This window comes from Opisthocomus hoazin, chromosome 1, assembly GCF_030867145.1.
Source record: "Opisthocomus hoazin isolate bOpiHoa1 chromosome 1, bOpiHoa1.hap1, whole genome shotgun sequence".
Classification (NCBI taxonomy): Eukaryota; Metazoa; Chordata; class Aves; order Opisthocomiformes; family Opisthocomidae; genus Opisthocomus; species Opisthocomus hoazin.
In genome coordinates, this window is record NC_134414.1 from 110,832,539 (window position 1) to 110,842,925 (window position 10,387).

Here is a 10,387-nt window from a genome sequence, read left to right on the forward strand (position 1 = left end):
AGAAGTTTCAGCACTAAACTTTTCAGATATCAGATACTTGCAGAATGGTTTTGTCACAGGTTTAGAAATGAAAATGCACGTCTCCAAAGTCCAGCTGGTAGCTTATAGCTATGTACAGTCTTTAGATTTTTTCTTTATATCAGGAAAGTTTAAATAAATAACATACTTGAGATAGTGATAAGTTCCAGCACACCTGCCAGTTTTGAATGCTTGTCACTTTTGGTGGAAAAGTTAAATATCTCTAAATGTGAATTAAGATACTTCATAAATCGTGACTGAGAGAACTCTGCAATGGTACAGATTAAACATTTGGGTGCACCTTGTATTAAGACACTTGACAATTAATCTTCGGCTTTATGAATTTCAAATAAACAAATTTTTTCTCGGTGATCAAGATTATTTTTAAATGTTCCCAAGGTACCTCTGCCCAGCTGTTACTCTGCTCATGCTTTCCTTAATCATCATTACAGCAAGGACAGCAAGAAACAGCTGTAACCAATGCATATCTCATTATCTTTACTTGGCAGGCAAAGCGTGCATCATATTTCATACCTCCCACCCTTTGCTGAAATATATAAGCTATCTGTTATTTTTCATTCCTCTTGTATCTGACTCACGTAAAATCGTTACTAAAGCTAAAGATTAAGCAATTTGAAAGAAGTGTGGTAGATTTGTCTTCAAGAACATAGAGAACAATACAATAGACAAACAGCGGAACCTGGTCAAGTTAATCTTAGATGACCCTCAGGCCAGATGAATTCAGGGCCTGGACTAAAACAAGCCAAGATTCGTCAGGCCAGTGACTTCGTTAGGCTTTGCAGTAAGATTTGAGGCTTGTTTCACACTAGCTACTGAACACTCTTTCTTTTCCCTTCATTCAGCAAGGGCTACACAGATGTAGTGAAAATCCCAGAAGGGGCAACCCACATCAAAGTTCGGCAGTTCAAGACTAAGGACCAGAGCAGGTTCACTGCCTACCTGGCCCTGAAAAAGAAAAACGGTGAGTACCTTGTCAATGGAAAATACATGATCTCCACTTCAGAAACAATCATTGACATCAACGGGACTGTCATGAACTACAGCGGCTGGAGTCACAAAGATGATTTCTTGCACGCCATGGGACACTCTGCCACAAAAGAGGTGCTTATTGTGCAGATACTCGCGACCGATCCAACTCAGCCAGTGGACGTCCGCTACAGTTTCTTCGTGCCAAAGAAGCAAGGGCAAATGACTAACTCTGTCACCAGCAGTGGCAGCAGCAGCAGCAAAGTAACTCCACAGCTCACGCAACCCCGCTGGGTTACGGGGCCGTGGCTTTCTTGTTCTCGAACGTGCGACACAGGATGGCACACCAGGACTGTCCAGTGCAAAGACGGGCATGGAAAATTGGCCAAGGGATGTCTTCTCTCTCAGAGACCGTCAGCATTTAAACAGTGCTTGTTGAAAAAGTGTTAACCTGTGGTTGTGATCTTCTTGAAAAGAGGTTTGATTAAGCCATTGTTGACATACTGGTATTAGGTCTGCCCAGACAGAGAGAAGCAAAGGCTTCAATGTACTTACATACAGTCTCAAATTATGGGCAGAATCTGCCTATTTGGACCAAATGAAGATGTGCACTGCTTTAAATAATAGTAGGGTGATCTTAATATGTCAAAAAAACTAAGCATTAAAGTTGTTATAAGCCCTCTGTGTCTGCAAAAATATAAAATAAAATAATGCAAAGGAAGACAAAACTATTGAATGGAGGATCCTGGGATATTTGAAGGTTACAGAATCATCTCCCCTTTTTCACCTACCTCTAATACGGTATGTCCTTAGAAAACGTCACATGTACCCACGACACCACAGTAGCTTATTTTATACTGTTTTGTAAATATCTTTCATTTGGTATGTCACTTTATAGCACTTGGTTCTGTTAAAAAGTCAAAAGACAAACTACATAAGCAAAGTGGTTGACCAAAGTGTACCTGTAGCCCTTGTGGACTTGGTCCATTCTTCAGAAAGGGCTGCAGATGTTTTACTGGAAAATGAAGAGCTTGCTGCTGGTTTTAAAAAGTAATACCTTTTGGTTTTGACAAAAGGAAATGCATTTTCATGCTAGGAATTTCCTGAAAACAGATCATTATTCTATGACAGATACTGTGTTTCCACCAAGAAGTTCTCAGAAGGAGCATTGCAGCAGCTTGCAGACCAGGGATCCCCACATGTACATTGCTCAAATAGCAGCGCCACCAGCGACTCCTCGCCTTGTGTACATCAGACACACACAGAAGGAGGATTTGGCTGCTAGGAGGAATTTGTGTACGCTTTGCATGTAAACCTTCCACTAGTTCCCGCTGTGTCACAGCTTGGGGTCCTTGTTGTCGGTGAACAATAGCTGCCAGCTGCTTCTTTCCATAAAACAAAGGCATACTGTATTTTGTAGAAACTAGTTAGAGAACCAAAAATCACCGGTAAGATAATCAAGTGTCTTCTAACTCAGATATTCTGAGGCTGTGTTCAACTGCTTTCTCTGTTGTTTTCTCTATGGCTTCCACCTTGAATCTTAACAATGTGTAATGTACCTACATCTGCTGAAGCGGCTATAAAGGTCAAAAAAACACAGCAAGCAGTTAATATTTTATCACTGTTTTGTCCATCGTGTCTAACTCTGGTATTCATCTTACCAGCAAAAGTTTGTAACTATTTGTCTTTTTTGATTGTCTTGTGTGTGTTTTGGGGTTTTTTTTAAAGCTATGGAAGGCATTCATGTTTTGTGTGTCTAATGCGTTTGGGAGGAAGAGGGGTCACTAGGAAGTCAGACCACATCAGGATGTGGAGGACTTGCCCAGTACCAGTAAGACTGTTTCCACAGTACAGGCAGTAGCTGGTAATGGTTTTCATTGGCAGCAACTTCTGAATCCCAGTATTGTCTGGCAGAAGTTCTGTGAGCGAGGATGGGCATTCCACCTTCCGCAGGTAACAGGTGGAGGCCTGACAGCAACCCTGTTGGAATTGCTTCTTTTTATGTCAGCGGGCTTTCCATTAAGCCCTAGGACAACAGGTGCTGAAAGAAAGGGTCACAATACGCTAATGAAAATAGAATCCCATCTGTCTTTTATTCCTCCGTTCGTCTACATAGGAGAGTGTGAGACTGCAGGAGGATTTTCAGACAAGCCTCACAGCTGTCAGTCAGTGGTACTCGAGCACTGAAGTACCCCCGGCTCTTCTGAAAGTCCCAGTCGTGAAATCAGTAGAGAAAAGTTGTTGGTGTGTGTAGCAAGGGCAGGTCTCGCTCCAGGCTGACACAAACGTGTTTTTGCAACTGTGGCATGTTTGTATGAACTCTAAGAAAGCATGTGATGATTTCAAAACAGCGTGGAGTTGCTACATCCACAAGTATGAAACTCGGAGAAGTATCTATTTTTGTACCCTGTTGTAAATAAGCAGTAACAGGGGCAGGGCCTCCTTCTCTGTGAAAATGAATTACCAAGGAACGTTACAAGTCCTCTTCAGCTTTCAAAAATGGTGTGGCCTTCTTATTAGGAGTAGTCCTATGCAAAACTGAGGATCTTGAAGAAAATTCCCCACTTCCTTAATCTGCGATCCCACCCTAAGAAGTGCGAGCGAGGCTCTGAATGTTTGCAGAGTTCTGGAAAGTTAATATTTATGCCTTTTCGAGTTCTGGAAAGTTGATATTTATGCCTTTTCTACCTATTAACAGAAGATCACTTTGAAGTGTCTTATTTTCCTTTCAATAATCTAATTTTTATACTTATATATGTATTACACATCTTCTAGAACCTCCCCAGAAAGTTCGTAACAAGTAGAAACCATCATGAGAGGAAAAGTAAGGAGGCTTAATGTGTCTCAGTGTAGACTTGACATTTGCCTCTGCATACAGCTGCTGTATTAAGTGGCATTTGTTTTTCCTGTGTTTTATCATAATAGAGAGAGAATGTGCAAGTATTTGTGTTCGCACCATAGTAATAATTTATTATATATTCAACAGGATGTGTAAAGTTTTTGGATGCTGTTCAGGCTCCAGAAGAGTAATACCATATGCGGGTATAAATTTAAAGCTTCCTTAGATCAAGAGTATCTTTTTCATAGAAGAAGTTTATTTATAAAAAATAAGTAAGTAGGAGAACAAACCACTGTAGAGATTTTTCCCTTCTCGCTAGTGTAGTAATGAAGCAAAGCAGCGTAAGCAAAAAGCAGTTGCCTTTATACAGTGAGAGGGCAAAGGGGACAGACCAAGGAAGCAACCCTGAAAGTGTACGATAGACTAGGTCAACCTGCTCTGGCTAACGTTTGCTTTTTAGCTATTCGTTGTAATCAGACTCCAGTTCCAAACCTTACTTTTGTCAGTCATAGCTATCTCGTGTAGCTGATGAATGAAAAATTGGTGCAAGGTATGTGAATGTTATTTCAGCTTCTGTTCTCAACGAAATTCCTTGTCTCTCACACTGCTGTGTCATTGTTTACATTACTACCGAGTGTTGACAAGCAGGATTCATAAAGTGCATCTAGGGGATAGAAACCTGGAGTATTGCTCTTTGCATAGAGATCAGCAATCCTCCCTGTTAAATTCACTGCTGACTTTTTGGGACACATCTCCAGTGCCCTTAGGTGGAGTTGGACCTCTAAGCATCAGTGCTTTTTAGAGCATGTGCTTCTCAGATAAGACATTCTGACTAGGAAAAAGCCTACCATCTTTGTTTTGACTGTATACAAGAAATTAAATTTAGCTGCCCGCCTGTGGAAACAGTTTTATCACAAGGGGGAGAGGGAATAATCTTGTGGATTAATCACAATTGTAAAAAAAAGCAAAAAAAAAAAAAAGGGCAACACAGCACTGAAAAAAATAAAATAATTTATTGTTTTTACAACTGGTATGTGAATGGATGTAACGAATTTATTTATTCTTATTTAACAAAAATACCAATTGTGCAAATTCTATATTTAAAATGTTTTGCTGTCATCTCTGTCTCTCTTTCTCGCTCTCTATTAATTTATGCTTCGAATTTATGTTGAAAGTATGCCTTGTGAGTTTACATAATGTATGGCACTGGTTATTTTTTGTATGTTTTTATTTAGAAAGCTTTCTGCATGGAACAGGAGTATATGTGTATACATGTGTGCGCACTGTATAGATGTATATTCTTTTTCTGCTACCATCTATTTCTTAGAGAAGTTGTAGATTTTTAATATTTGTGACACCTCAGGCTCAAAACTCCTTGTTACACTTCACTTCTAAAATCTCTCGATGAGCAAGTCATAAAGGTCTGTGAACGGAAAAAGCCCATACCAGCTCCGAAAGCAGTCAGACGACAGACTCGCTTTGCAGAGGTGCGCACAGTTCACGCCATGTGCCTCAGTGCTTCGCCACTGGAGCTGGCTGGGGTCTTACCCTGTTCTGCAACGGGAGCAGGTCCAGGCTTGTAGTAAATACGAGTCCTTTATATGTGAATGAAGTTTCTCTGAGTTGTCAGGGTGGCAAGTGAGTCTCCTCTCATGCAGCTTCTTATGTTTAAGTGAAAACACTACAGTGTGCCTCTTTAAAAATATAGCTGAAACAATGTTGGATTTGGTTTAGGAAGACTGAACCATTAAAAAAGCTACTTTCCATCTTTCCACTGTTTAAATACATACATAAATATGTATATTTGTCCATGAATAGTCAAAAGCCCCATTTGGAAGTAATTGCGATGTTTTACTTCATTGTATTCTTGCTCTTTGCGCTACATCAGGCAAAGGTAGATGCAAAAAAGCCAGCAAAGCATGCGTTCCCAGTGTTTCCTTGAAAGTCCGCAGTATCTGTTTGATTCCACTTTTCATCCAGTCCAACTACTGCTGAAGTCAAGGGAACTTGTATTGGGTCCAGCGTCAGGAAAAAAAACGCGACGTAGACAAACCTACAGCTTTTCTGCAGTCATTTTATTTGACAAATGACTTCTGTCGCCACTCCGCCGTAAGGGCAGTACTGCAGACTGCAAGCGATCTGTTTCACACTGTTGGAAGCTACCTTGCCGGTCAGTGCCCACGTTCACACCAGCTGGATTCCAGCTCAGCCCCTCAGCCCAGTGCCTGCTGCCGCCCAGGCACTCCCCCTGACCCCGAGCCAGCCCCAAGACTTTAGCTGAAACTCTGATGGCCGGTGAGTGACTGTTCCTCACTTGAGGCCCACTCCAGAATGCCAGGAAGTTTCTGCAGGCCTTGACGCTGACGATCTTTCGGGCAGGCTTCAAACGGGATTTGTAAGGATGAAGCATGAACAGTTGTGGGGTTTCAGCAGTACGTTCAGGCGAGCGTTTCTCCTCGTGCTAATGAATGCCATGCTGGTCTGTGTCACGAGGGAAGATGGAGCCTATAGCAAGAGCCAAAATTAAATGCTCTGAGCATGGGCTGCAACTTTCAGGAAAAAAGTTGCTGGTTTGGAGGGGTTTGTTCCTCTTTTTAATTATGTGATTAGTTTTTACAGGGTTGCCAGAGTGCATCCTTGCATTCGTACTTGTCTTTGGTAACATTTTCAAGAGGGTTTTTTACTGTAGGTACACTGATACTAGCTTGTATAGTAAAACCAGTTCAACATTCTTGTTCTGAATAATGTTGCAAATGCAGGTACTTGTGGTTTGTCGTATGTACTGGTGATAACTCCTAAGAGAAATCGTCAGGTCCTCAGCTGGCACCACAAAATGTAGCTTTGGGGTTTTATTACAAATGCAAGTTTTCAGTGATAGCATGCAAAATTTGAAATGCCCCAAGCATATTTGTAGTCCTCCAGATGAGTGGTGTAAGAGCTTCCCTCCAGACACAGCGTACCAAGCATCCTGACACTTCCCCGCTGCTCTGCACGCTGCAGCAGAGCTGCAGGGCGAAAACAAAACTCACAATGTCGTTTGCCCTGAAAGTTGCCCGTAGAGGCTCACGCTCACTGCAAGGACACTGAAAGCATTTCCTTGTACATCAGCCTGGCGTAGTCCGCGTTGACACACGTATGTGGGCACAGGTAGAACTTCACCGTGGCTAAACACAAATGCGTATTTTTGTGTGTGTATGTGCATACTTGTGTATATATAAACACGTATGTGTACGTATATACACAAATGACTCTTTGGGTCTCCATTACTCCCACTCACAGGGCAAAAGAGTTACACGGGTTTTAGTTACAGCTAGGTAAATTCAGAGTGACTTCATTACATCAGTTGGCTTTGCAGGAGCTGCTTCAGACTTATACCACTGTAAGTGACAGCGTAATTTGTCCTTTAATTTATAGGAACTGGTTTACACAATTTATCATATGAACTGTGAAATTTTCAGATAGTTTATCGTCTGAAACAGTGACAGTCAAGCATATATACATTGTTAAAATCCCATCAGATAACAGCAAATACACTGAATTCAAGTAAGTTGGAGACAGCATAATACTCTTCTATAGCAATAAATCCATTTGATTTCTATTGCCAGGTCATCTGCCTAGCATCAGATAAGATAAAACGAGAGAGGTATCGTAGGGAAGACTAACAGGAAAGCACAATATTTGGGTTTGCTTAGTTTATTTCATGTGCCTCTTTACACACTCTATGGGTGTCAGCGTATGCTGGAAAGTGTCACTTTGCATTAGAGATAACTTGGCTGAAATACCAGTACCCATTGAGAAACCGAGATGTGTCACAAAACTTTTTTTCATACTAGTATGTGTCTAATGGAAGAGAGTTAACATTTTTAGAGCACTACTATGTCAGCCGGTTTACACATAAATAATATGTTAAGCAAAATATAAATTCATCTGAACTGAATTGTACAAGGTCTACACTGTACTATGACACATTGAAGGCCAATATTTTTTGTAAACTATTACATATGTATAATTTACCAGTTGTAATCTTAAACACTTGATTCTGTGATTTCAGTAAAAGTAATAAATACAAACTGTATCATAGGTCCAAAATACTTGTTCTATATGGTATATTTGTGGGCTACTCTTTGCCGTTTGTGCCCCACTAGAGATGGACGAGCAAAAAGAGGTTGAGCTGATCCCTACATTAAGGCATAAGTATTCATTCTATACGTAAACATTGTACTGTAGTTGTGGTGGGGTGGTGTTCTGTCAAAGTGTTCTTTAAGAGTCATGAAAATATGACAGGAAGGTGCAGCAAGTGGTGTTCAGTGCCTCTCCAGAGCCCCCGATGGAGTTCCTGTTTGCTACACTCCAGACACGTGGTCTGTACCGGCGATCTCCTGCACCACTCCAAAGCCCCATGAAATCCGTGGGATCTGTCCCAAAGCAATGTCCGGCAGAATTAGTGGATCAGATATTCAGAATGAGGTTCATAATTGGCCAGATAAGCCAATCTAAGAGTAGTAAAAACCTGCCAGAACAGGTAATGGCTGTGTCCGAAGTGTGCAGCAGTGGTGGCACAGCGTACTTGGTGGGGGAAAGATAAAAGCAGCAAACAGGACTGGGCCGGTGAGACAGAGTTGTGTAGACACTCCAGCTGAAGTGTGGCTCTTAAGATACGTTATTGCCAAGATTTACTTTTCTAATAGAACCATATTATTATGCATTATAATTCAATTTTTGTGCTGATTTCTTGCTTATCCTTTTTCATTTCACAACACTAATCTGGAGTTTTTCTTGTTCCTCAAGACAATGCTTTCTTTCCCAAAGTGAAAGCAAACTTGACCTGTCTAAATCTTACCCCATGTGTGTGTCTGATCTATTGATTGCTGGCATTTTGATGAATTTCAATTTTTTTTGCCTTTTTTTTAATGTGGATTTACAAATTGTAAATTAAATTGATTGTTATTTACAGAAACAATTTATATATGCCTAGGAATAACTTTTCTTCCTAGGTTGTTCAAACAACGGTAGCGAAGCTTTGCAGAGCTGCCAGTATCTATAGAGAGGCCCAAGGTCTTCAGAAAAATTTGTCTAATTATCTGTTACACTACACAGAAATCTGCTTGAACCACGTTACAGGAGAGCTGTCCTGCTTGTGCTTGGTACAGTATAGGTCTATATATATATCCACAATATTACATATTTGTAATATTACTATTACACAGTCTATATATATATAAAGAAGTTTCAGAAAACCTTGCTTATACATATACATTAGATGGTTATAAGGCTGGTTGCTGCCCATCAGTAAGAATACAGCGGTCAACATCCGTGAAGGGTGCGGTGAAAACCCTGCGCTAGAAGGTGTTTTTACCATTTGCCCTGCCTAAAGGCCTTAGGGGGTGAGTCAGCTGCTACACTCCTCGGTAAACATTGACTAACAGGTTTTCGTCCCTCCCCGCATCTTTCCTCAGCCAGGATGCTGGAGCAAAGCAAAACCTTCACCAACTCCTTGTCTCCTCCTGCCCACCTGCAGGTAGAAATAGCAGCCACGCAAACTACACCACAACTTTGTCCTCTGCTTCCAGATGGTTTTTGTCTCTTAGAGGACTCCACAAGTGTTGCCACCCAGTGCCTCCTCTGTGTTTGTGTCTGCATAGCAAGCTGCAGTGTCACTGATTATGACAGGTCCTATCTTCCCAAAATTCCATTTTTATTTCCCATTTTAGAGTTTGCAGTAGCTCAGAGAAAGCCATTACTGGGTACAGAAATCCATTCATATACAAATCAAATTGAGCAGAGACAGCAGTACAGACTTTCTCAAATGTCCAACGCTGTCATAGTCCCATTACTGTGCAGGGACTGTTCTCTATCAGGAAGAGGAACTGATTCTCCCTTAATGTATTTTCCATCTCTTCATAATGTGACATTTCACCTCTTCAGAAACTATATGTAATTACATGTCAAGAGGGAGACGTCTTTTCCCAAGACTCTGAACTTGTAGACCCAAATCTCATTTTTAGGTGGGGATGCAAGACGGATTTGATCCAATTTCAGTCCTCTAGCCAAACTTTAAAAAAAACCCTATAAGTTTTGGAAACCTCAAAATATGTGCAATAATTAAAGTAGAACATGTTCAAGTCTTTCTACATTGCTTACACCGCTACCTCACTCTCCTTAATGCTGTGCTTTGTGAAGTTTAAAGTAATAAATTCATCATACTTAGACCACTTGGCATTCTGAGCTGACCCAAGGATAGGGTGGAAGAGTAAAAGCGTGGGAAAAATGATTTAACAAAAGCCAAGGAAAAATTATTGTTTTCCATGCTTGGAGGACCAGGGCAGCAATCTCTTTGCTTTCCCTTGATTATTCTGGGAAAAGTATGTCTAAGTGAAAGAGCACGGAGGTTTTCTTCAGCAGCTGCTCAAGAAAGCTTTGTTGTAGCCGTCACGTGCAACCTAGGGATGAGCTTATTCAGATGGCCACTGTGGCCATTGCCACCATGGTCTCGCTGCTCCAGGTGCTGCTGAACAAATACAGCAAGACAGAGTAGTCGGATGA

At 41.1% G+C, this 10,387-nt stretch overlaps 1 protein-coding gene across 1 annotated transcript in view; it reads left to right on the forward strand.

Moving 5' to 3' along the window:
* ADAMTS5 (ADAM metallopeptidase with thrombospondin type 1 motif 5) overlaps positions 1-7,919 on the forward strand; it is a 50,412-nt gene extending 42,493 nt beyond the window's left edge. The window contains exon 8 of the mRNA XM_009933369.2: positions 882-7,919. Within this exon, the coding sequence (XP_009931671.2) occupies positions 882-1,455 (574 nt within the window). The 3' untranslated portion in view covers positions 1,456-7,919. The remainder of the gene's footprint in view (positions 1-881) is intronic.
* The last annotated feature ends 2,468 nt before the right edge of the window (positions 7,920-10,387 follow it).